The sequence below is a fragment of the Falco peregrinus genome, chromosome 4 (assembly GCF_023634155.1).
Source record: "Falco peregrinus isolate bFalPer1 chromosome 4, bFalPer1.pri, whole genome shotgun sequence".
Classification (NCBI taxonomy): domain Eukaryota; kingdom Metazoa; phylum Chordata; class Aves; order Falconiformes; family Falconidae; genus Falco; species Falco peregrinus.
This window is the reverse complement of record NC_073724.1, coordinates 1113950-1139311: the sequence shown is the minus strand read 5'-3', so window position 1 is coordinate 1139311 and position 25362 is coordinate 1113950. Positions and strand designations below refer to the sequence as shown.

Here is a 25362-nt window from a genome sequence, read left to right as displayed (position 1 = left end):
AAGATAATAAGATGTAGTAATAAGAGAAATAATAACAAGCTCCAAAGGGATCCATTGCTTTTCGTTCTTTTTTTTTTTTTTTTTTTTAGTATCTGTAAAGTAACTACACTAAAACGCATCAGTAGGGAGAAAGAGGAAGAAAAGAGAAAAACTTCAATGTGTAAATAGACGTTTCTGTAGCATACCAACTTCCACAGATATCTTGTGAAATTTTCCATCTGTTGTTCAGGTCCGTTTTGACATCAGATAGAAAAACTTGACAGCATTGGCCTTGGTTGCTCCACTTCTGTTCATGCATTTCCAGAAACTGGTCAGCCTCTGATACTTATTGTTTTACCACTTAAAATTCATCCCTCGATTTCAGTGATCCGAGAATGCACGCAGCCCATGGAAGGGAACATCATTTTGTCATACAAAGCGTAGCACCTGTGTTGTTGCTTTAGCACAGTTATTTTCCATTTGAAACGAGCAGCTAAATAACAGTGAAGGCAGTTACTTGTCTGCCTCACCCCGTGCTGCTCTTTGGGTCAGGCTGCACCTTCAGGAGGAAGGGGAGAAGAGCGCTTGTGCTGGAATCGGCTGGGCCCTCTAAGGGAGCTTCTGCTGTGTGGAGAGAAGGAAATAGTGAGCAGGGAGCTGACGGAAAGGGTAGAATGAAGATAGTTATGTTAACAAGAGCATGGAACAGACCATGTAGGTAGATCTCTGAGGAAAGGAAAGAAGGGTTATCTCCATACTTTATTGGGTGCAGGGGGAAGCATAGTGACAAGGGCTGAGATACTTATGCCCTCTTTGCCTCAGTCTTTAATAGTAAGACCAGTTGTTCTCTGGGTGCCCAGACCCCTGAGCTGGAAGATGGGGGCAGGGAGGAGAATGAAGCCCCTGTAATCCAACGGGAAATGGCCAGTGACTTGCTATACCAGTTAGACATGCACCAGTCTGTGGGGCTGGATGGGATCCACCCAAGGGTACTGAGGAAGCCGGTGGCAGTGCTCAGCGAGCCGCCTCCAATCATTTCTCAGCAGCCTTGGCTAATCAGGGAGGTGCCAGTTGGCTGGAGGTCAGTAAATGCCATGCCCAGGGCAGGAAGGAGGTTCCGGAGAGCTACAGGCCTGTCAGTCTGACCTCTGTGCCGGGGAAGGTCATGGAGCAGCTTATCTTGAGTGTCACCAGGCAGCACGTGCAGGGCAGCTGGGGGACCAGGCCCAGCCAGTGCAGGTTTGTGAAAGGCAGGTCCTGCTTGATGAACAGGATCTCCTCCTATGACAAGGTGACCCGCTGAGTGGATGAGGGAAAGGCTGTTGATGTCTTACCTGGACTTTACTAAAGTCTTTGACACAGTTTCCCACATCATTCTCCTAGGGAAACACTGCTCGTGGCTGGGGTGAGTAACAAACTGGCTGCACAGCCAGGCCCATAGCACGGTGGTGAGCGGAGTTACATCCTGCTGGTGGTCCACGTGGATTTCCCCAGGGCTCTGTATGGGGGGCTGTCCTGTTTAATATCTTTATCGACAATCTGGATAAGGGGATAAAGGGCATTCAGGCAGTTTGCACCTGACACCGAGTTGGGGGAAAGTGTTGATCTGCTGGAGGGCAGGAAGGCTCTGCAGAGTGATCTGGACAGGCTGGGCCAGTGGGCCAAGGCGAAGTGCCATGTCCTGCACTTGGGTCACAGCAACCTAAAGTGGCCTGGTGGAAAAGGATGTGGGGGTACTGGTTGACAGTCAGCTGAACATGAGCCAGCAGGATACCCAGGTTGCCAAGAAAGCCAACAGCATCCTGGCTTGGATCAGAAATTGCATGGCCAGCAGGATTAGGGAAGATACTGTCCCCCTGTGCTCGGCACTGGTGTGGCCACACCTCGAATACTGGGTTGGGTTTTGGGCCCCTCACTGCAAGAAAGACATTGAGGTGCTGGAGCATATCCAGAGGCGGGCAATGGAGCTGGTGAAAAGTCTAGAGAACAAGTCTTATGAGGAGCGGCTGAAGGATTGGGAGGTGTTTGGGTCAGGAGAAAAGGAGGCTGAGGGGGGAACCTTGTCCCTCTCTACAACTACGTGAAAGGAGGCTGTAGTGAGATGAGGCTGGTTTCTTCTCCCAAGAAGTGACCTGAGAAGAGGGAACAGCCTCACATTGAGCCAGGGGAAGTTTAGATTGGATATTGGGAAAATTTTCTTCACTGAAAAGAGTTGTCAAGCACTGGCACAGGCTGCCCAGGGAAGTGGTTGAGTCACCATCCCTGGAGGTATTTAGAAGACTTGTAGATGTGGCACTTAGAGACATGGTTTAGTGGTGGACTTGGCAGCATTAGGTTTACAGTTGGACTCGATAGTCTTATTTGGGTTGGAAAAGACCTTTGATTCTATGATTCTATGATTTTTTCCTAAACGCTGCAGGGACTCTGCAGTATCTGTTGCCATCCAGGCCATCACTGAAAGGATCCTGTACTTAAAAGTGAACTAGAGGAAAAGAACCTGCCCTGTCAAGACAGGGTGGGGAGGATAAGGATTTATTTTTAAAAATTTTAAGTTAATCTCCTTTTCTTTTATTCTATTCTGCCTTATTCTCTATTTTTAAAAATACATATTCTGTTCATGTTCTGCTAGAACTGGCTTTGAGTTTAAACACTGTCTTGGCGGTTTTGATATGCTAGCTATAAAGAAAGGCTCTAAGGTGTTGCCATCTTAGGATCCCAGTTAGACTTTCTGCTTTTAGAAACTTCACTGAGTTTTTAGGCCTAAGTAAAATCAGGACCCCTTGTCACTATAATTGACTTCTTATGAAGAAAACACGTTATCTATCTAATTGGAATCAAAACCAGATGAATTCAATCTTGAATTAGAATTAGGTCTACAAATTAATGTAAAGTGTGAGAGACATATAGAAAGTCATGTGTTTAAAAAAGAAAGTTGACATTATTGTAAATTTAAAATTAAAACAGATCTTCAACAAAGTTTTTTTAAAATTCAATTTGGAGTCTGATTAAGAATTTTAATACAGAGATCAAATTATCATGTTTGAATCAAGCACTGTAAGTCTTGCTTTCTTCTTAGACATTGATATTCAGTGGAGACCAGGAGACCAGCCATTCGTTTATGCTCAGCTCTCCAAAGTTAGGTTAGAGCTTTGCAGGCTGCATAATTTGAAGAAATCTATTTCACTGTCAGTCAGAGGTATTAATCCTAAACCTTATTGGCATGGAACACTTTTTACTAAGCATCCCTATGAAGCATATTGGAAGGGTTTAAAGTCTGTTGAGCTTTCTGCTACTTGGAGCCTTGTTGATATTCAAAGTTGCACAACCATAGCAGATTCATATACTGAAAATAAAAGAAGTTAGGATGTCTCCCAGATATAGAAGCAACTGCCACCCCTTCCCCTGTGATGGTATTGTACTGCTGAAAATGTCAGTGTGTTGAGTTTTCTAGAAGCCTTGCAGTCTTCTGGAACCTGGTAGAGTTTTCTTCGGAAAATTGTGAGAGTTTCCTGGCTAAGTGCTTTTACTCGATCAGCCTTTAGATAAAGGAGGGGTCTCATCAGAGGCAGGTGTTTTCCATCAGTTTTACTTGTACACTTCTCTGTATAAAGGGAAGAGTCATAAAGTGTTTGGCTTAGGTCTTTACATTCAGTGTGCAGACAACTGCAGGTACTCAACAGTGCTACTAAATTATCTTCACAAATCGGGGACTGTGATCTTGGCAACTCAGTAGTCATTAGGATTTCTCAAAACAAATAGAGGAGGGCAGGCTGGGGTGATAACAGAGAATCAGTATGTACTTGTCTGAAGAAACTTTGAATATCAGCCTGCAATTACTGAGCAAGAGAAAGGAAGAGAGGAGTTAGAGTGAGGGAGAGAAAGAAAGAAAGGAAGGAAGTTCCATGTCACTCTACCCTGGTATTTAATGATAGATCGTATGTCTCATTGTTATTCTTTGGGGTTTAGCTCCTGAAGTAAAATGATTTTCTGCAAATTTCCATTTTTTTGCTGAGAAGTTACTTTCAGCCCTTGTGATTGCAGAGATGCTGGAAAATCTGTTTGGAATAAAAATTTATATTTTGAGAAGAAGAGAAGTAATAACCCAAAATGTACTATACTAGTGCTAGTGTTGTAAGTTTAGGGGAAAGTCACTACCTTTTTTTTACCTTTTATTTTTTTTTTAAGCATTGGCATTCAACAGTTCTGAAAATCTGATAAGCGTAACAGTCAAAACGGAATATTAAAATTGTTAAGTACCAAGGAAGGAAAAGCCAATCCTCCCTTATCCCACCAAGAGAAGATGAAATACTTTCTTGTAGCCTAAAACATTGATTATTCTGTTATGAAGTCATTCTGTGTTGTTATAAGTTAAGTTTTTGTAGATGGATATACAAGATGTTTCTTGCTTTATGTGCTGCTCCCTTGGAAGGCATAAAAATAAATGTTTTAAAAAAGTTTCTTGGTAATTTTGAGTAAAGTATATATGTTAGTTAGGTGTCCTGGTGTAATTCCAACTGGAAAATTACATTTCCAGTCCAACATAGAAATAAAAAAAAAAAAGGTAGTATTTTTATATGGATCTGGTTGCTATTTATGCTCTACCCTAATTTTGCAGTGTGATTAACATAATATGAAAACTCTTTTTTTTTTTTTTTTTTTTTCTTTTTTAACTAAAGAGAAAAGAAAAAGCCCTAGACCCAAATTGCAAGTTTTTCACCTATGGGTGCTATAAATGGCTAATACTACTATAACTGTCACGTGTAAAGGAAAAAATATTTGCTTTCTTCCCAGTTATTTCATGCACTTTTCTACTACTGCAGTTGTAGAAGATGTCACCACTAACGATAATAGTGAACTAATGGAAAAACAAACATCTTGGAAACCACAATTTTACATTACTGTTAGCTTGGTTTTTTTAAATACACTGAGTTTCCAGGAGACTCCACCTTTCAGGAATTGTTCAGTTGCTTGTGACTATCAAATTAAACAGCCCTGTATTGCTGTGTTGTCATATTACATTACTGAATATGTAAGACAATATGTTCTGATCTTCTCTTTTATTTATTTTTTACCCAGTGAAAAGGCAGAGTCTGAAAGTTCAGGTCAATGCGACAGATGACACTGTTTGCATGAGGTATCTTCGACCAAGTCAAAACACCAAACTAGAAGGTTTTGTCCTGGGTTATGGAAGCAACTTCTTCTCTAATCAATACATTCCTTTGCCTTCAGAAGGAAAAACCTACGTAACAGAACTTGGTAAGACACATTTGCTTTGCATGCTACTGTTGTCATGAATTATGGGAAGAGAGTGAGGAGAATATCAGCCTTTGGACTTCCTCATTTTTTATTTTATTGGATTGTTCGCCAGGGTTTCTTTGTGTTTGTTTAGGGTTGCTTTGAAGAATTTCAGATGAAAGTGGAATTAGGAGATCATTCAAGGAGAGTAAATAGTTCTTGGTTTTTGGAAAAGTTTGCTACTAGTATTTGTTTTGAGGAGTTTTATTGTACTAAGAGATTTCATTATATCAACCACATCACAGATCAAATGGGATGATTTGCCTAAAGTTCCCGTTACAAAGTAGAATACAAGGGAGATATGCATGTTTTTAAAAAATAGTGCAAGAAACAGTGAAACAGTTTTGAGAACAGTGAGGTTGATTCTGTCTGCTAGAAACTTTTGTATCGAAATGATGCCTTTTCTGGCAGGGGCCTATTCCAGTTCTACATGTTATAGAACAACCTGTAACTTCTGTCAGAAGTTATGGATGGAATCCCATGAGCTGGGTTATGGAAGAGAAAAAAACACATCAAGAACATGATGTCCTGTTGTCTGGGATAGGGATGAAGAAGGGAATTTGGTTGTCCCTTTGATTTAGGATTATGTCAGTATGAACAGGACAGCAAAATAGTAGAACTGGATTAGTTAGAATTGCCTAATAAATGATAAAAACATTGACTTACCAGGATTTGAACTTTTAAGAAATCTGTTCAATCTCTGAGGATTTTCTTTTTGCTTTCTTTAATCTTTTCTAGCCTGAAATGAATCTGGGCTACCCTCATTATTGTAATGCCAGTGATCTTGGTGTAAAACAAGGGGGAAGAAAGGATGCAGAAGCATAGAAGTTAATAATTACCATCTTTTTGATGTGGTCAGTTAAGTCAATGCTGTGGGGTCTGCTCCAGGCTGAAAGCTGCAGAAAAGAAAAAATAAGATGTTAGAAAAAATAAGGTATTAGAGACTTTCATTAGATCATTGTGGCAAAGGTTAACTTTCATGAGTTCATACTCCTGGGATCACTCCGTAATTCTATCACCAATCCAGTGTTTGAGTTCATAACTGTCACTTAAGCTGTGTCTGAATTACTTGGTTTATGCCATGTGTAACTTTTGAATCGGTTTACTAAGAATAGTGTATAGGATTTTGTATGGAATACTGTGATTTGGGCATAAGTAATACCTGTGTAGATGTATTGCAGGAGTAGTGAGAATTAATATTTTTTAGGTGCTGTTGAGATCCTTGGAAAGAGGAAATATCACTGAATGTAATGTCATGTGTAGATCATTTGCACTTCCTATTTAATAGCAACTTTAATACCTGATGCTTTCTGAAACTCTGTGAAAACAGAAAGCTGAACGTAACCTGGAATATAAAGGATTTTGGTATTTCGTAACTTTAATGTCAATAGCTAAAGGCTGTCAACTATGTAGACACCTTTTGTCAGTTCTGCAGTGCATCAGAGTGCTACCCACCTGTGTATTCATTAAACTTTACCATTAAGCAATCAAAATCTTGTAGTAATGAACACAGAAGATGAGAAACAGCTTGATGCATATAGCCTGTAGTGAAATGGACACATTTTCTCTCGTGTAGCTAGAGACAGAAGAGCAAAAGCGTGAGGAAATACTCTCCTTTTCCTTCATAATTATTTTAAAGGTGAATAACTTCAACTTTTATCTCACTTGGCTAATAGAGGGTGTCAATCAGTTTCGTAGTGACAATGAATCTATGATTGTGGCTTCTGAGTGTCCAGTAACTAAAAATGCAACATCATACAGATAAAAAGACTAGCATTTCCAACTTCTAAGATGTCACCTTTGAAAGGAGAAGGATAAAAGAAGCTAACAGCAATATGTACTTCAAGTCGCAAGCATTTATTTAAGGCACTTGACAGTAAATTTATTGGAGCTGGTTTTTTAGTTAAGAAACTTAGGGTTAGGTTATATCCTTTGTGGACTTGTTTATTGGAGTTTGGAAGCAGAGTACATAATCTTTCCCTTTTCATTAATATTAAATGCCACATTAAACTGTAGCTTTGACTGTACTTTCTGAGTGTGTCCGGAATGTGAGCTAAAGCAAAAAGCATCAGTTGTTATTTTGGCTCTATCTTAGAGTGACTTGTGTGACAGAGGTGAAATGAAGACAGTGGTGATAGTTAACACGCCCCACAGTTTCAGGGACTGGCTGCTGGCACAAACTGGAGGAATTGCAGGATGGTGTTCAGTTTTAGGAACAATGGCTAGGTTTTATTCTGGCAGCCAGAGAACTTGGGTCAGCACATGCTTTATGTGGTTGTTAGAAAAAATAAGATATTGTAGAGGGACAATAAAGATACTCTCAAGATACTTTCCAAAGATACAAATCCCTAGAGGCTATTGTTGAAAAATCTTACATTATCTTTGTGCTCCTCGTACATATATGATGAAGTTGGCCTAGTATGCTATCTTCATATTAAAACAATATAATCTTAAAATTTCACACTAAAAATTGTCTATTCCATGTTCTAGATATTCTAGTGATTGATGTGCCACTGTACACTTTGTGAAAGGTTTCCAGTAGGTTCCACACATTTTTCCACATTCAGAACAACTAGGTTTATACAAAAATACTCACTTTCACCCTGAGAACTCCTTCTTGGTCCTCTTGTGATTTGGCTTTCTGACTTTTACAGAAAGCAGATGAACTTTACAGGCTACACTGAACAGTGGATGGTTGTGACTTTTACTGAACAGGATATGAGGGGAGTGATTCCCAAATGTGTAAAGACATGGTGGGCTATTTAGACCAAGAGTAATACAGTTTAATGCTTCCTCCTCTCCTGTCACTTTTAGTGGTTCATGGAAAAAGAATACCTTTCCCAGTCAATTCAGGAACTTCAGTCACAACCTTAAATTGGTTTGATAGACTAAATGTAAAGATTAGAAATGGATATTTAAAAAGCATCTGTTAATTACCATTTTTTCCCAATGGATTAAGGAATATTGCTTTATTGAGACTGACTAGATCCAGGAGAGTGGAATCTGTGTATTTAGACAAAACCGGATCTTGTCTTAGTAGTATTAAAGTTGTCTATTCTGTCAGGATTAGTAACTGAAAATGATGCAGATATGCCATCAACTGTAGACCCTCCTCAAAGAAAAAAAATATATTTCCTGAATTTAGTAGTTAGGTCAATGTAAGTAAACAAACAGAATTTGCCTATAAGTCAGTCATGATTTCCTCCCTAAAATGCAGCAATGCTTTAATATGTCCTTTCTAACAAACAGTATAGGTCTACACATCAGAATTAAGTGCCTTGCAGACATTTGCTTGATTTAGCTCTGTATGTTTGGTTTTGTTAATGGAGCAGCATAATTGGTATTCTGTTTGGAGTAATTGTCTGAAATTGGAACTGGAGTATGGGGAATGAAGCAACGATTAACTTATTAAATAAATGACACAATATATACAATAATATATCTATCTATCTAAGGCCCGTGACTTCCACATTTCCAACCCTCTCACTGTTGATTAAGATGACATTTATTGTCAGTTTTTCTGCTGGGTCACACACCTCTGAAGACCCTGTTAATAATAAACTTGAAGTCAGCAGATTTATTAATTTATGAAATTACATGTGTATATGTGTATATATTTTAAAAGAAATCAGTAAGGACATGATCTTTCCTAGGATTTCCAGCAGAGCTGTACGGCTCTGTAGAAAGTATGACATCCAACCTACATTTAATCTATTAAACTATTCAACACCTCACTGCAGTGATTCTTACCTTAAAATATGTGTTTTCCTTTCTTTTGCAACTAATATAAATGAGCAAGCAGATGCATAACTTTATCCGTGAATTGGGAACAACTGCAGAGGGCATGCACAAGAAAAGAGTTCTGCTGGATTTCCTGAACGTGTAATGAGCTCATGCTGGCATCAGACTCTTGAGCAGCTTTGTGTGTAGCTAGATAGATGAATTTGAATCACAGTGAAGGGTAAACAACAGTGATGAGGCTGTATCATCGTTCGGTTCAGGGAAGTATGCCTCTTTATTAGGATACATGTGGTTTTGCTGAGTGTACTTTGTGAAGTTACATGACAGTAAGCAACTTTATTATTGGTCATGGAAGCTATTCAGACTGTGTCAAAAGATATCAAAATACAAATTCAGCTAGGGTAATAAATAAGGCACATAGACCCATCCAAAAAATCTGAGTTTGACTTAAACCTTTATCTAAATCAGTCCTAAATCATGGAGTTCAGTCTTCATGACTTGTAGAGAAACAATATTTCCTTGAGAAATTTGTGCTGGTTTTTTTCTTTGTTAGGAGTATTGCAAGTCAGTCTCCTTAAATTTGTTGATACTGTTGAAGGAACCCAAGAAATCAAGTAGAGACAGGAAAATTTTGCAAGAATGAACAGCAATTAGCTAACAAAGTGAACAAAATTAATTTCTTTTTCAGTTTGTAAAACCAGCTCAGAGTTGGGCCATGCTTCAGCCTTTCCTCTATCTGAACCAGACTGTGAAAGAGAATGTATTGGCAATCCGGCTTTACAACAACCATAAGTGATGGGTGAATTTTGCATATCTCTCACTCTCAAAAAAGAAAAAAAAATCATCCTAGTACCATTTTGAACATATTTTTAAAAGTGTTATTCAGGGATGTGTGCTAGAGCAGTGCTTAGCTAAAAGATCTTGCTGTGCAATTTCTTATATCTGGTCAGTGACCAGAAATGTGCAGATACATTAATCACATGGTTTTCAAGATGCCAAGTAATGTGAACGTTAAAATTCAGAAGTCACTTCCTAATAACTTACCAAAATACCTCAGATTCTTACTGCTCATGTTAGCTTAGCCTAGAGGACTGGAGGACCGTGAGGAGGTCAGCAGCTGCACCTTCAGCTGGACAACTCTACTGACGAGCAGCAGGTTCATTCACACCAGCCCCATTATCCCCTTTCCCTGTTGTTTGCTATGCTTGTTACAACACAACGCTTTTGATTTCTCCCTTTCTCCACCTTTGGCCTTTGCCCTTAAAAACATCCCATAGCAAAACCTTAAGAATCCCTAAATTCAGATTAGCAAATTGCAGCTTGAAGCTAAAAATTACTTTGATTTGATTTCTGAATCTGCTGGTCTATTAATTCTAATAATGCCCTGTAACACTTTATTTTAAAATTTATTCTAAGTTCTTTAGTCAGCTCATTCTTATTAAGCTGTGTTTCTGCATTGGCTGAGCCCTGAACTGAATCAAAATAGTGCGCTTAAACAGAAGCAGAATTTGCTAGCGTTTTGCAGTGCTTGTTAGTTGCCTGCTGACACTGATTGGTAGCCTAGCTCATGGCATATGGAAGTAAACGTTCTCTTACCTGTATTAGTTTGCTATGTCAGTGGGATGTAATTTTGTTACATTCTGGTTGTCTCCTGAAGTTGTTACGGTGGATTTTAGAAGGTGGTTTTTTTTTTTCTTTTAATAATTTTATACAGAATCTTAGTCAAACAGTAGTGCGTTTTTTTCTAATGACACCAGATTGCTAGTTTACTAACATGCAACTTTGCAGTCTTTGAAATATTTCTTCTGTAGTTAAGTTGTAGACATACCTGTGTGTACATGTAGTGTGTGTGTGTCTTTTAGGCTGTCTGGATAAAAAAATACTGAATAATTGAAGTAGTTCAGAAAACTATTTTACCTAATTAGTGATGGTTCATTAAGCAATAGTAGCCTTGATGTGTACAAGCTAAAACAAGATGACTGAATGCTTCGGTCAAATATTTTTGAGAAGTAGGAGGGGAGGGTGTAAGAAACCATACTGAATGCATAATGATGCGTGTCTACTGTTTGTATCAAATGCTGTAGATATAAATGCCATTGCTTTACAAATACTTGTGTCTCAGGTGTGTAACTAGCCTTCCCTCCTGCTTCAAAATTCATTTGGTTCAGTGTACATGCCTGCAGGACGTGTTGTGCTTTGGTCCAAAGTGGCATTGCTTTATTCAGCTGTGGATTTTTAAACTTGAAAGAGCAATTTGGAAATCATATTGGCAGCTCTCAGTGGAATTGTCAAAACAACTGTGGTTGGGGAATTATAACACTGAGAATTAGGCATGGATTTGTTGACTAGCACTTTCCTGATATATTTTGGCATTTTCCTGTAGTACTTTGGGACTGACGAAATGAAGGTGGTCACTATTTGGACTTTATTTCTGATCTGCAGCTTCAAGGGGTTTATAAAGAAGTAGTTGTGTGTCGGCTGAAAGGAGCTCTTAGCCACCACATTTGTCATTCCAGCCTTAATAAAGGGAATTGGGCAGTTACAGGCTCAAACAAGTGGATTTATTATGTTAGTCTTATAGTAGCAGCCCTTCAAGAATGCGTTAAGCATCAAGGAACCACTGAGATTTTCATAGCAAATCTGCAAATGTATTTTAAACTGAATTTGTTAAAGTTTGCATTGTGCTGTATGGATCCTTCAGTTATGAGATGCTGGATCCTTACAAGATGAGAGATAGACAGATCTATTTTGCATCTGTATCGTATGTATCTCCATTATGTATTGATGTATGTTAAAATGCTTTCAGGGGACAGATGTTGGATTCATAGATCTGTGTCCAGATATTTGAACATCAACCTTAATTATATAATTATCAATTTCTTAATAAACGTGGTTCATACAAAATAAGAAATATTCAGCTGTAAACAGAATTGTCTGTACTCTGTGGTTTGATTTGCTTTTACTTGACATCATTTTATTTTGGAAATGCACTTCTCTTTTTAAATATATTTGAGTGTAAATAGTTGATCTATCCTGTGAATCATGATGACAGAGTCAGAACACCATATTTTTATGGGTCTGACAGTCACCTTTCTGCTGCCTACCTCTTATTTCAGCAGTCAGATTATACCTTAAGCATTAATATTAATTAGCACAAGCTAAATTACAGTTTTATTTAGATTTGGATATTTCACAGCATTTTCTTTTTCTTCTCCTGTGTTACTAATCTCTCCCCAAGTTTCCTGCTTCTTATAGACGTGGATCTGTACAGTGGATTATGCATGTATAGGTATCGTAAAGGAACACCAAATGATCATAAGTAGTTTTTGCAACTTGATAGAGTTTAATACATGGGTGAGGCAATGTTTTAAGCCCCTGAAAATGAATTGAGTTGTAGTAGCATCAGATGATTTCCATGTTGTGAGTATGACACATGTATTTCTCAGCAAGAGGACTGAGTCAGTGTGAAAACTTAGCAGTCTTCTGAACTGAATGAGAGAAATGTTAAATTGCAGTAGAAGACTCCCATTTCTAAACCTGAATCAGAGGTCATTATGTGAGATTAAGTAAACTATCCGCCTTTCTTGGTTTCCATTTTATTGGATATTGAATGTATTTCTGTCCAGAATAGAAGCATTTCAAGGCCTGTGTTCTTCAGTCCATGCATAATGACTTGACACTGCGCATCAAACAGATGAATTTCAGTTAAACTACAGTTGCTGTATTCTTAACACCTATATAGCAGCATGGGTGGTTCTGCACAGGAATGGCAAATCTTATTTCTAAATTAAGATATGTTTTTAGTTAAGTTCAGAATAGAATTTTGGTGTTGTATCCCAGGTATTGAACGTAATTATAATTTCAAAGTCTGATTTTAGTTAAAATGGTCATAGTACTGTCTTCAATTCAGTGGTTTGCAACCAGACAAGTAGGACTTTTCAAACCTGCCTGTTCTATAGCAGAGCTCTCCCAGCATCTAGTCTTAGCCCCTTTTCCTAAATAACTTCCTTTTTTAGATGGTGTTAGATTTAGAAGAGCTGTGAGTTCTCTGGGAACTATTCCTTATTATATTCCTATTCTTTATTAAGTGTCCTATTCCTTATTAAGGCAACATTTACTAAATCCATGAAAAAGCATAATGAACAGCATCCAACACAAAAGATTCCTGCTGAGACCACTTCGTTACAGAACAAAAATACCTGTCAGAACTAACGATTCCTTATAGATACCAGGTTTTGTAGCTTTGACATGTGCAGGCAGACATTTAGAATCTTTGTTTATTAGCACATTTCATTTAACAGATAATCTATTTCTATACTGCTATGTATGTAATTTCATACTTCAGCCAGAATTAATTTTTCCATTGGTGGAGCAGGGCAAAACTAGCTATTTCAAACAATTTGGATATCTTTTTTTCACAATCTTGGGGCATTTTGTTGATTAAAACATACATTTTTGCAGTTTTGAAGACTTGACTTTGTAGTTCATGAATTTTCAAGGTGATGCTTGAAACTAATTTTGTTGAAGGTAAGGTGGCTTAATACTTTGTGAGAGTTAAAACAGTCTCAAGTGGGCATGAGTGCACAATAGAAAACTGGGATTACAGTACAGGGAAAACAAATTATTTTTTAGTGTCACATTTCTAGTTTTAGATCTCAATACGAATGTCCAGATGATTGCACAGATCCCCAAAGAACTGTGTGCCACCCTAAATATTGAAAACCATTTTTTGTAAATGAAGAGAGATTTACACTTTGGGATTGCTCTTTCTTTTTAACTTTCTTTTTTCCACACTGCTTTGAGCAGCTGTTTTCGATGCTCATCCTAGTTATGTTTATATTGGGTGCAGCTGAAACCCATTTAAAAACAATAATTAAACAATTAAAGTTAGCTTGGGTTTCCAGTGACTTAGATGCATAGAATCAGTGAAGTTGTTGAGAGTAGTTTTCCCCACATCAGTGCAGCTTTTGAAGTAGCACAGCAAACTTGTGATTTACTCAGTACTGGTTTTCCTTCCTCTCTCCTTACAGGAATCTGTATGCAAGAAAAAATTGAATAATTTCTCAGTGGTTTTGTTTAATTGGTAGGCTTCAAGGTATCTGTTACACTGAGATGCAGGACATTCAGTCTCTCATCCATAGATATAGATTAAGATAAATATATCTGAACTAGAGTAAGAATTTTACATAAAGTAATCCTTTTTAAAAGAAAATGCAGCTAAATTAGTTTTGATCACTGTATAGTGAACCAAACTCTGCCCACGGATATATATCTTCAGGAGCTCCTCTAACTTCTTTTCTAGTTTGCAGTTCAGTGAGACTAGAACTTGGTTTTAAATAATTAGGAGGAGCAGAAATCTCTGACATCTGGTGTCAAGAGTAAGGGAAAATCTTTCTAAAGATTAATTCCCCAAACTGAAATCACCATCTCAACATTGTTTTAATCAAAGCATTTATTATTTTAAGCCACAGGGTGAAGTTATCTGTCTCTGACTGCCAGAAACATGAATCTATCTGAACTTGTGGCCTCTTACCATGTGTGCTTGTGTCATCCAAACTTCATCAGATGTCTCTGAAATGTGTTAATAGTTTGTGTAAAACTTGGTGTCCTTAATTTCATTATTTCCTATGAAGACTAGTATTTCCAGCAATTTTCCAAGCTGGTTCCCAGCTGACACCCAGCTAGCGATGACTCTGCATTCTAACAAATGGCTGTGGTTCTTGTGTACTTTAAAAGAAACTTGAGCCATTCAGGTAAGATTGAGTTGAAAGATAAAAATTCTTGTGTTTGGAAGGTTGTTGGGTTTGTTTGTTTGTTTTTATAATGTAATATGATCTCTTCTGTTAGCTTTTTGAAATGAAGCAGTTGAACCTTTTATTGGAGGTGGCACAAAAAAGTTTGAACTGGAGTTAAGGTGGAGAGAGATTCTTTTCTGTGAAGATTTGAAAAATATATTGCAAAGGTTCATTTTTCCTGAGAGACAATGCATAGGGATTAAAATTTAAATAAGTGTAGATGTCAGGAAGTCTGGAAAGTACAATTTCTTTCTGAGATGAATTTATTTGAATAAGAATATCACTCAAAACGTTCCTTTGCTTCTGCGTGCAACATTATTTCTAGTGTAACAGTACCCAGAGATTGCAGTCAAAGTCACAGCCCTTGTGGGTTTTACACAAATACTAGTCTTTTGCTCTTAGATGTTAGCAATAACTTTATTTTCATAAAGAGTATTAAAAACTGTCAAAGCACTTGATAGTTAAATCTCATAATATGTCTCTGGCAAAAGCATGTAAACCTAATTGCAAAATAGGCCAGTAACCAAAGTGGAGACACTTAAGCATGTCTGAAATTGTGGTGTTTCCTGCAAACAAGAAAGTCATGCAAATCTTGAATGATTTAGTATTAATCTATCGGGGTACATGCTCCTAGATGATCAATACATTTGGCTATTCTTTTCACAGTAGGTCAGCTCTTTATGGACAAACTGCTTACAGCAGGAAAACAAAGGTATATAGCCTGAAACAGAATACAGAAAATATTGTAGGAAAAGTTCCTCCAGCTCCTGTCAGAACAGTGTTATCTCTGGTTGTGTTTTTCAGGCTTTGCGCTCTTATTTCTTTACCTTTTTACTATTCTGTTTTGCAGTCACGTCTTCCTCTTCATCTGGGTTTTCGTTTCCTTTCACTTTCCAAGAAAAGTGTGCATTGAAATGCTACATGTATGTCCTGCCATGTTCACATATTTGTTGTCTCACAGTAAAAAAAAAATTGCCAAATACTTTGTGCATGGTGTATTATTTTTGCTAATTGCTCGAATGTTTCTGAATGATTGGTGAATAAACCTTAAAGCAAACATGCTTAAAGATCACCAAGATTGGCTAAGGTGTCAGGCATTCACTGAATATTGGACATTTTCTTATTAATTATAGGTTAATCCTTTTCTCGAATGAATAGTATGTCTGTACTAACTACTGCTTTCTTCATCTACAGATGCTGAGCCACGGTATTTGGTTTCAGTAAGACCAGCACGCGTTTCAAATAACAAGAAATCTTGTTCAGGTATTTTATCGTTACTGCATCTCTTAAACTAGTTAAAGGAAGAAAGACTCTTTTACTGGTTTTGTCTGAAAAGGTATTTGTAACTGCAGGTGTCTGACCGGGGTGCACAGATTCCATACATGGGCAGGTGAAATGTAGGACAGTATTTCCTAGTCACAGGTGGTGTTCAAAACATGAAGTAGTACCTAAAGACTGGTCTTGTAAAAAGTTCTTAGAAATGAGAATTGAAATTTAGAATACTGATTTCTGATGTTTAAAAAGGTCACAAGTGCATGCAAAAAAAGTAAGTGTTTTGAAATACAATGATCTAGTGTATTGAAGTTACTTTTCCCAAACTATCTGTAAGGATTCCTTCATCCATGGACATGTTAATGCTCTTTCTTTCTCATTGGAAAATGGTAACTTGTGTGCGTATGTGTGTGCATGTGGATAGATCTGTACCTATACATATATCTGTAAATCACTACTACTAAGTTTGCTGTTGCGAGGAGTTAAGTAACAAGGGATGTTTCTAGCTTAAACTATACATAGCAGAGCAGAAATCTAAATTTGATTCTCATCTTTTCCAAAGACTTCCTATTATGACCTTAATCATATTGTTAATATTGTTAGATTTTAATTCCTTTAATATGGAGACAACTGTCAGGATCACTGGACTGTTGCACAGAATAAACTGATAATATATTTGTATATGTTTATAGTTTGAGACAAACTTTTTAGTAGGGCCTGTTGTGATAGGAGAAGGGGTAATTGTTTTAAACTAAAAGAGCATAGATTTAGACTGGATATAAGGGAGACATTTTTTACGATGAGGGTGGCAAAGCACTGGCACAGGTTTCCCAGAGAGCTGATAGACGCCCCATCCCTAGAAACATTCAAGGTCGGGCTGGACGGGGCTCTGAGCTACTTGCTCTAGTTGAAGATGGCCCTGCTCACTGTGGGGGGAGTTGGTTAAGATGGCCTTTAAAGGTCCTGTCCAACCCGAACTATTTTGTGATCTTTGTATAAGTTTTTGGTTTTTTTTTAATTCCTGGTAACTGCTTGGGATTAATTTCTTCTTGCTCTTGGCTAGATGTAAAACAGTATACCTGTTTTATACCCTGGAAGGATTTTGAAGAGTGATGTACCTTTCAGATGCAACATATATGTGTGTGTGTGTGTGTATAGATATATCTCAAGAAACACAAAACCAAAAAAAGCCCAATGTATGATTTGGGCTTTATCAGTATTTTTTTATATAAAGTCTACAGAAACTGATTGTGAAACAAGTCCAGCAGGCAGAGGTGTAAGAACAGCTGTTGGTTTAATGCTAGCTAGATATATGGCAAGTTGGTTTAGTAAGAACAGTTAAACTGGACAAATTGCCAAGAATCATGGTAGAGTTGAATTGCTACAATTTTAAATGTACTAATTTACATTTAGTTACTTAGTTACATTTCTAGAAGAGACACTGTAGTTCAAACTGGGATTAATACAGAGGAGTTGTATGGTTTATATTCATATAGGTCAATGTAGATGATCACCAAGGTAATTCCTGGTTTTACAGCAGATAAATCATTACAGTCTGTAACTGGGAACTATTGGCATAATGAGTCATAATCAAAACAATACATAGGTTCTCCCAAAACCCAGGATGATTTCAAGTTATATGAGAACTTGTTTTTTCTTTTCCTTAAAACTTGACGTATTTTCCATGTTTCATCAAAAAGTGATCAACAAAGGGATTTTGCTCTAGATAGCAGATTTGCCAGTTAGTTTGGGGAATGACCAACTGGATGAAGTTTTTCTTTAAAAGTTGGGAAAGAGTATAGGAACTGGGCCAGAAAACTAGAAAATTGTTTGGACATTTGCCCTTGTGGAAGTGTGGTATGTTCCACAGTATTTCAAAGCATGTGATACTTCCTCTTAAGGATAGACAGTGGTTTTGTTTGTTTGGGTGTGGGTGTGTGTGTGTGTCACCATATTCATCATCAATACAAAGTAAAAACCTACATGGTTAACATTCCTAAATGCACACACATGCATTGGTTGAAAGTACAAATCACACTTTCACTGGGGCTTGTTAATAAAGAGGTATTAGGGTTCAAAAGGCATGAAATGAAAGTCAGATCTGTTTCGCAACAGTGAAAAATATAACATGTAGATCAGCTGCTTATAAACTTTTAGGGAATTTGTGGTCACCTGTATGTTTTGAGGAGGTACAGATCCTTTAGATTTTTGAAGTATGTAATGTGATGTTAAAAAATAGATGAACCTCCTTTAAATAATCATATTTCAAACACCAAAGGTTCTCCTTGGGCTTAAGCAGTCCACAAAATATGGGTTCAAAATAATTGCTCTAGATCATGACTTCATTTCCAACTATTACCTTTTAAACTTTCTTTAAAGAAAGTTCTTTCTTCACAAGGAAGTTGTGCTACTTCATTCAGAGCAAAGCTAAAGTTACATATCATGCAAAAGCTGAATGTTTTCAATGTAGTAGGTGATACAGACACTGACCTAGATCTGCCTACAGTTAAAAGCAAAAGAATTTGTATGGGTTTTATTTTACTCTTGACCAAGAATGCTGTAGAAAGTATGAATTATCTACAGAAATAATTGCAGTCTTACTAAGAATCCTGCCAAGAAGTTACTATTTCTGTCACATGCAAAGAGAGACTTCCTAATGTTCTGAACTCTGTAACACCTTCTGTGATGCAGCCCAAGACAGCCAGAGCTGTGAAGTTAAGCTGCATATAGCTTATTCTTAAACTAAGCATAGCAAACCCACCCACCATTCCTTTTCAAAAACTAGGCTTAACTGGAACATTGGCTGAAAAAAGAAGAATAGTGAAAAACTGTAGCAAGACAAAATTGAAACAAAGTTTAGTAAACAAATCTCCCTCCAACCAGCCAAATAATAGCAAGTATCCCTTTAGGTTACCCTGGATCTGCAAGACTGGAAATGAAATCTTCCGGTTTCTTCCTAGGTTGAAACATATGCCATGCAAGTCCAGAAGGGACCTAAAAAATAGTCTTTTTTGATGACTGTGTGTCTGATACTTGCTTTCTAAAACAGTCTTCTAATCTGTGCTTCTGCTGCATCCTCCCTCCTTTATGCCAGCTTTGTTCTGCACTTCTTCCCTGTGTTCAGTGGCTTCAGAGAAGCAATCTCTTCCTCGCAGATGTTTCACTTGCCCCAACAAGAAGCCAACAAACAGATCACAGGCACTGTCTCTGTCCCCTTTTGTAAATCATACATTAGAAATAGTGACTGTGGAAAGAGAACCATTCTACTTTTTCCTTCAAGTTTAGAAGAGATGTGGGTCTTCATTTACTTTATTATCCAACTGCAGATACTTTCCCTTACATAATGCAGGAGAGAGAAACTAATTTCTAATTGCAATTATATGTTTCTTATGTAGGTCGGACCAAGACTCAAAAGCCTCTGCAGCTGGTAGTGGGCACTCTCACACCAACTTCTGTGTTCCTTTCTTGGGGCATCCTAGTCAACCCTCAACATGACTGGACCTCAACAAGTAACTGTGCTAGCGACAGGTAATGTAACGGGAAAGCATTTTTTATGATGATAATGCTTTAATTCAGTGTAGTTATTTGGTGTGGCTGAAATAAGTTTGACAGTGGAAACTAAAAAGTTGGAAGCAATAGTTCTGAGTGTGAAGTAGGTTTTCTCATTTACCTTAATTAGCGCTTTGCAAGTCTTTACTTGTCTTGAGTGCAAATTTAGACAGACATCTACCTGCTGAAGTACAAATCTTGCTATTTCACACTAGATCTTTTATTCTTCTTAAACTAACAGCCTTGGCTCTACTTTCATTTGTATCTGAATCACCTGAAAGAAACTTTGTTAAGTCGTCGGAAATATATAGGTTTAAACATGGCCAAAGAGAAGTGAAGTCTTGCTCTGCTGTGGTAGCGGAATGGTCCTCGTTTTAGTGTGATTTGATCTTTGTTTCTTGTGTTTGGTCTTATCACTACACTGCTTTCCTGATATTGATACAGTACATCTTTCATTAATTTTTTGTTTTAAGTAAAAGAAGATCTTTTCTACTATAACATTTTTGTTTTGCTGTAATTATTTAATGAGTGGTACAGTAGGTGGGGAGCTCCAGAAGGCTCACCAAGTAGCAGTTTCAAGAGCAGTCGTAGTGCTGGTAGCTTCTCAGTTAAGTGCACCATTACATTTTAGGCAGCTCTTGGAAGATGAGTAGAATTAATCTGCTGTGATTATTCAAGTTGTTAATACAGATGTTTTCCCTGCTCTGTCATTTCAGTGTTCTCTTTGTATTTTTCCTTTTATGACAGAAGAATATTTTTTTGTCTTCATGTGCATCATGATGCTCCATTCAACTCAGCAGTGTTTTGTAAAACCAAGAAGGAACTTTGTGCACCCATGTTTGGGATGCCTCTACATCTGGTTTCCAACTATTTTTTTTTCTTTTTTTTTTAATGCGTCTTTGCATTATTGAGAACACTTTTTTCCCCTTATCTGTCAAATTTTTGACTAAATTGTAGCTGTCTAATCTAGACTTGAAGCTCCTTACTTTGATGTTAATATTAAAACTCCATTGATGCTATTAAACTGGATGTCAAACACAGATTATATTAAAAAAAAAAGCCATCCCATGTAGCCAATATGATCTTTTTCTTACATCTCAAAAGTTTTGAACTAACCCTTTTTCAATCATCAAAAATTTCTCATAAACAAATTTGGATCTTCATCACCAACCAGAATTTAAAATACTATTGAAAAACAACATCAATGTTTATTAGGAAATTGTTATGGAGTATTAGGAAATGTCCAAGCATGTAATTTAATTGAATTTTTTTCAGTAGAAATAAAAGTTAGTTTAGGGTTTAATTTTTCTCTCTCAATAAAGAAAGAAGCAAATAGTTTCATACAGTTAGAAACTGAAGAAACAAGCTGATCATGGAGGAGCCTGTAAGGTGTTCTCCTCACATAATAATTTTAGCACTGGTTGTACCATGGAACTTACCTTCCCTATGTGCTGTGTCAGCAGCAGTGTTACAGCACCAATGGTGCAGTGGGAAGGAAGAACACTTCAGAAGAAGCCTGTATGTTGTGTTAATCTACCTGGAGATTCAAGGCATATAGTATCCACCACAATGCCTTCATCATCTTCAGGTTTTCTTCTCAGTAACTGAATATTCTTGTTGGACATTCATTGACTTAAAGTTTGAACAAACTCTTAAACATAGTATGTAATGTTTCTACTTAGTGCAGTGCTACTGGTGTCTTTCTAGGTTTAGAATATATTGTCTATGTTTGCTATTCTAGTATGAGAGATTTGTTTTACCATATCTTTGTGTCAACTAATGGTATGCATCTCCCCAAAATCTTGTTCCTTAGTTAAGTGTTGTTTAGTCAGTTAGCTGATTCCTCTCAGATGTTTACTTCTAATGTGACTCCATTTTAGTGAAATGTCAGGCTGTACTAAAGTACCATCCATGTATTTCCCTTTTGCTCCCATAAGAGGACTTGCCTACAAGAATTGAATTGGTCATTTGTTTGAGTATCTTCCTATACTTCAACTCTAAAGACACATTGACACTTATGAGTAGCTAGTTTAAAACCACTTAAATTAAAAACGACCATATCAAAGTATGGGTATATACCCATAAGCAGATTTCTGTTTTGCAATCAAGCATAGGAGTGAAGGGGAAAAAAAATATCACTTAAGTGCTGCTTTTTATTTTGTTTACCTTTACTGGACCAAAATGCTTGTGATTTGTCTAAATGATGAGAACAGTTTTCCACATGACCATAGTGTGTATTTATGTAATTCCAAGCAGAGATTGGATTCAAATATATTTTTAGTCAGTGTATAGAAGAAAAATTATTAATTTGTGTTTATGATTAAGTAATTGATAATGTATGAAGAGAAAATATTAGCCTGTTAGCAAGTTAGGACTGTGCTAAAAGTAGAAGACTTAAAATCAGATAACAGATTCATCAACTTTTCTGTGTATTGCAGGGGTAATCTACTTCCCTTACTTGATCCTTTTTCATCTGGCACATTCTCCTTACTTTGACATGTTGAAATGCACTGTTAATCATCCTCAAGATTGTTGTGTAGTGACTAACCTCTAGTCTTTGACCTTGGCAGTATTGTGGCAATTATGACCTTTTCACTCAGTTCTGCCGGTTAATATTCCACTAAGTTTTAGATATGTAACTCTGTATGACCTGAAATGGAGTCACTGTTCTCAGCCTCAGATTTTGCCATTCCCAAATGGATGTTGGACTTTGTACAAATGTTGCATAATACAAGTTAGTTGAATATGTTACTGCCTAAGAAGATGGAAACCATTGGAACAGCGTGGATCTGTTGGCCAATATTTTCTCTAGTGCAAGTCTGACCTCCGTGGGATAGTCCTTAGAGGAGCTGGTTTTGTGAGCAAATGAGTTTTGAGTAAGAGGTTCCTTGTTCTCAAAAAGCATTGGTATATTTTATTGCTTCAGTGAAGTTCTTGCTTGCTTGTTGAGGGCACATACTGTTTTTCTGTACTTACAAAGTGATTTTTAAGAAACTCCAATGAAGAAAAACTTCCCATGCCGTTTTTTGACAAACCATTCTTTGATTTCTTGCCTCTCTTGAGATTAAGAGCATAAGCCAATAGAGTGCTACCTATTTCCTGCAAGATAACCCCAAACCCTAATTCCATGTGGAAGCAAGGGTAATCACTGCCATTTCTGTGGATGAAAGTTCTTTGCAAGGGCAAATTTTAAAGCATCTTTGAAGTGTCTATCATCTCTGGTCAGAGCCTTAGCACTAGAATGCAAAACAAAACAAAGCAAAAAGACCCAAACCAAAAAACCTCAAGCGACTGGTTTTATGTAACTGATGAAAACTACTTAACACCAGAAGGGTTCCACCAACAATGTTGAGTTCACTTTCTCAGCATTTTCTGTTTTCTGACACTAGTTTGAGGTAGTTGATGAGGGAGGATGGCAGAGTCGTGATAACCTGCTGCACAGTCATGTTCAGTTCCTCTTTTTATGTTTACACGAGAGTAGAGACCTGTTTCCTCTCTGCCCTCTCTGCCTTTCAGTGTTCAACCAAACAATAGTGGGCAGAGCTGTCCTAACAAACTTACTGGGCCAATGTTTACTGTCTGGTTAGGTCTGAAAAAGAGTACAGACTATTGTATTGAGTATTGAAAAAGAGAGTATAGACATTTTTTTTTGGCCTTTGGTTAGAACGACTCCACAGAACCCAGAATGGAGCAGGGAGTTGAAAAAGGCAGAGTTTGACCTTCAGTTCTTTAGGAAGGGCATTTGGGGGAAGAAACAGAAAATGTTGCAATGCAGAAACTGGGTTTGTAGATGGAGTACTATATTTTACTTTATCGAGTGGATTGTATAGAAAAAACCCCACACTTTCAGATACAAGTAAAACAGAAACTTAAAACCTGAAGGTATGAGTATTTTAATGAAAAATATCTAAGTTAAGAACTTCAAGAAATTCACATTTATACTGTTTGATCTTTTCTGCCCATAATTTAGATGTCCTCATGTCATATTTGAAAGTAGTACAGATTTTACTTAATTTGTATCTCATGCTCTAAAAAACAAAAAAAGAAAAAAAAAAAGGAAAAGAATCCAAACTTACTCTTTATGCTGTACAGCACATAGAAATAGGGATTTTAAAATCCCAAATTCAGAAAGATATGTACATGTGTAGATGCAATGTAGTTACTTTTGTGCCGATCTACAAATATGTGTCACAATGCAGCTGCCAACTTAATCATACTTTGTGTTGCAAATGTCATAGAAAATGGCGTTTAAACTTAACAGAATTCCTTAAGGAAAACATACTGCAGCAAATAAACTTTTTGAGATTCAGATGCTTTTGACTTCTGTGGAAGTAATGTATGCTAAAAGCTTCTTTAAACATGGAAAGGTTTATTGGTGGTCAGCCTCTCATTCTTTGCAACCTCTAATGCTTCAATTAATTTCAGTAGTTCTACTAAATATGAGTGAAAAAAGTGAATGTTAGTGATCATGTAAAAGTTAAAACTAATTAGAAAGCACTTTGCAAACTTAACTAGTAGCCATCAGCAATGTAATTCTTCCCATCCTTTTATATACATCGGTGTATCTTACTTTAAAGTAAACTTGGCAATAAAAAAGAAACGATATAATCAACTTCATGTGCTGATTTGTGAAACTCAGTATCTGGAAAATCATAGTTCAAACCATTTATTTTATTACTTTCTAACACTAAATGGATGCTATGCTTTTAATGAAGTCAACTATAAACAAATAAATATATGTGTACGTTAACAGTCTTTTTTTAAAGGTCTGATTTCATTCCTATGCACCAAAGTGAAGTTTTATAATCTTTTATCTATGGAAACACAAAATCACAGACCGGGAATGTCCTTATATCTCCAAGGCTTAATTGTTTAGTGTTATGTGTGACCAAAATAGTAATGATTAAATTTTTTGGCACTTTGGTTTGGATCTGGTTCCAAATAAACCCATGATATTTATACAAACCGACTTAGTCTGGAAATCTCCTAAAACCATCTGCTGTATAAGATTTCTAGTTTCTAATTGTTTGTGCACAAATATTTGACTGTACGAGCATTTTCTGGGAATCTGGCTAAAAAGAGATTTGGTTAACAATTGGAAAAATAGCACTGGAATTCTTAGCAAGACAGTGTCATTCATACTGATATATAAAAACTTTACATTTTGCCTATCCATCCTAGAATTTTGCTTCTCTGGGCAACCAGCAAGATTTCCTTAATTTCAAAACCAAAACCCCTGTGGGTGGCTTCTTTAAAACAGTGATCATAACTTGTTTTCTTGCATAATAAAAGGGTTAGCTCTAAGCTGAGGAAGAAACGGTTTCGCTGCCTTGCATTGTAGAGTTTAAAAAGCCAGCCCTATGTAAACCAAACGTAAAAAGGATAGAAACATCTTTTTGCATCGGGCTCATAATCTTTTACCTAGATTTTGCAGGTATCATAATCACCATAGTGGTTGCCCTATGGATTAATATTGTACTCTGGTGGCTTCCTTTAAATTATTAGATTGGTTTTGCTTCTTTTATTTCTGCCATTATTTCATGTCTGGTGTGCATCATAGGTGGAGGCAAGTGAAATCAGAATATTGTGAAAGAATACTTAAAGCTTGTTAATGTAGAGAGAGCTTCAAGAATGCAAACTTTAAATATGGCACTTTATTTCTTTACTGCGGTCAGATTTTTGGGTTTTTTTTGGTGGGGCTTTATTGCAGCAATTAACTCTGTGTGGAACA

At 37.0% G+C, this 25362-nt stretch overlaps 1 protein-coding gene across 1 annotated transcript in view; it reads left to right on the top strand.

Moving 5' to 3' along the window:
- ABI3BP (ABI family member 3 binding protein) overlaps window positions 1-25362 on the top strand; it is a 166127-nt gene that overhangs the window by 20805 nt on the left and 119960 nt on the right. Inside the window, 3 exon segments of the mRNA XM_055802732.1 lie at window positions 5056-5235; window positions 16005-16073; window positions 19478-19610. Coding sequence (XP_055658707.1) covers window positions 5056-5235; window positions 16005-16073; window positions 19478-19610 — 382 coding nt within the window.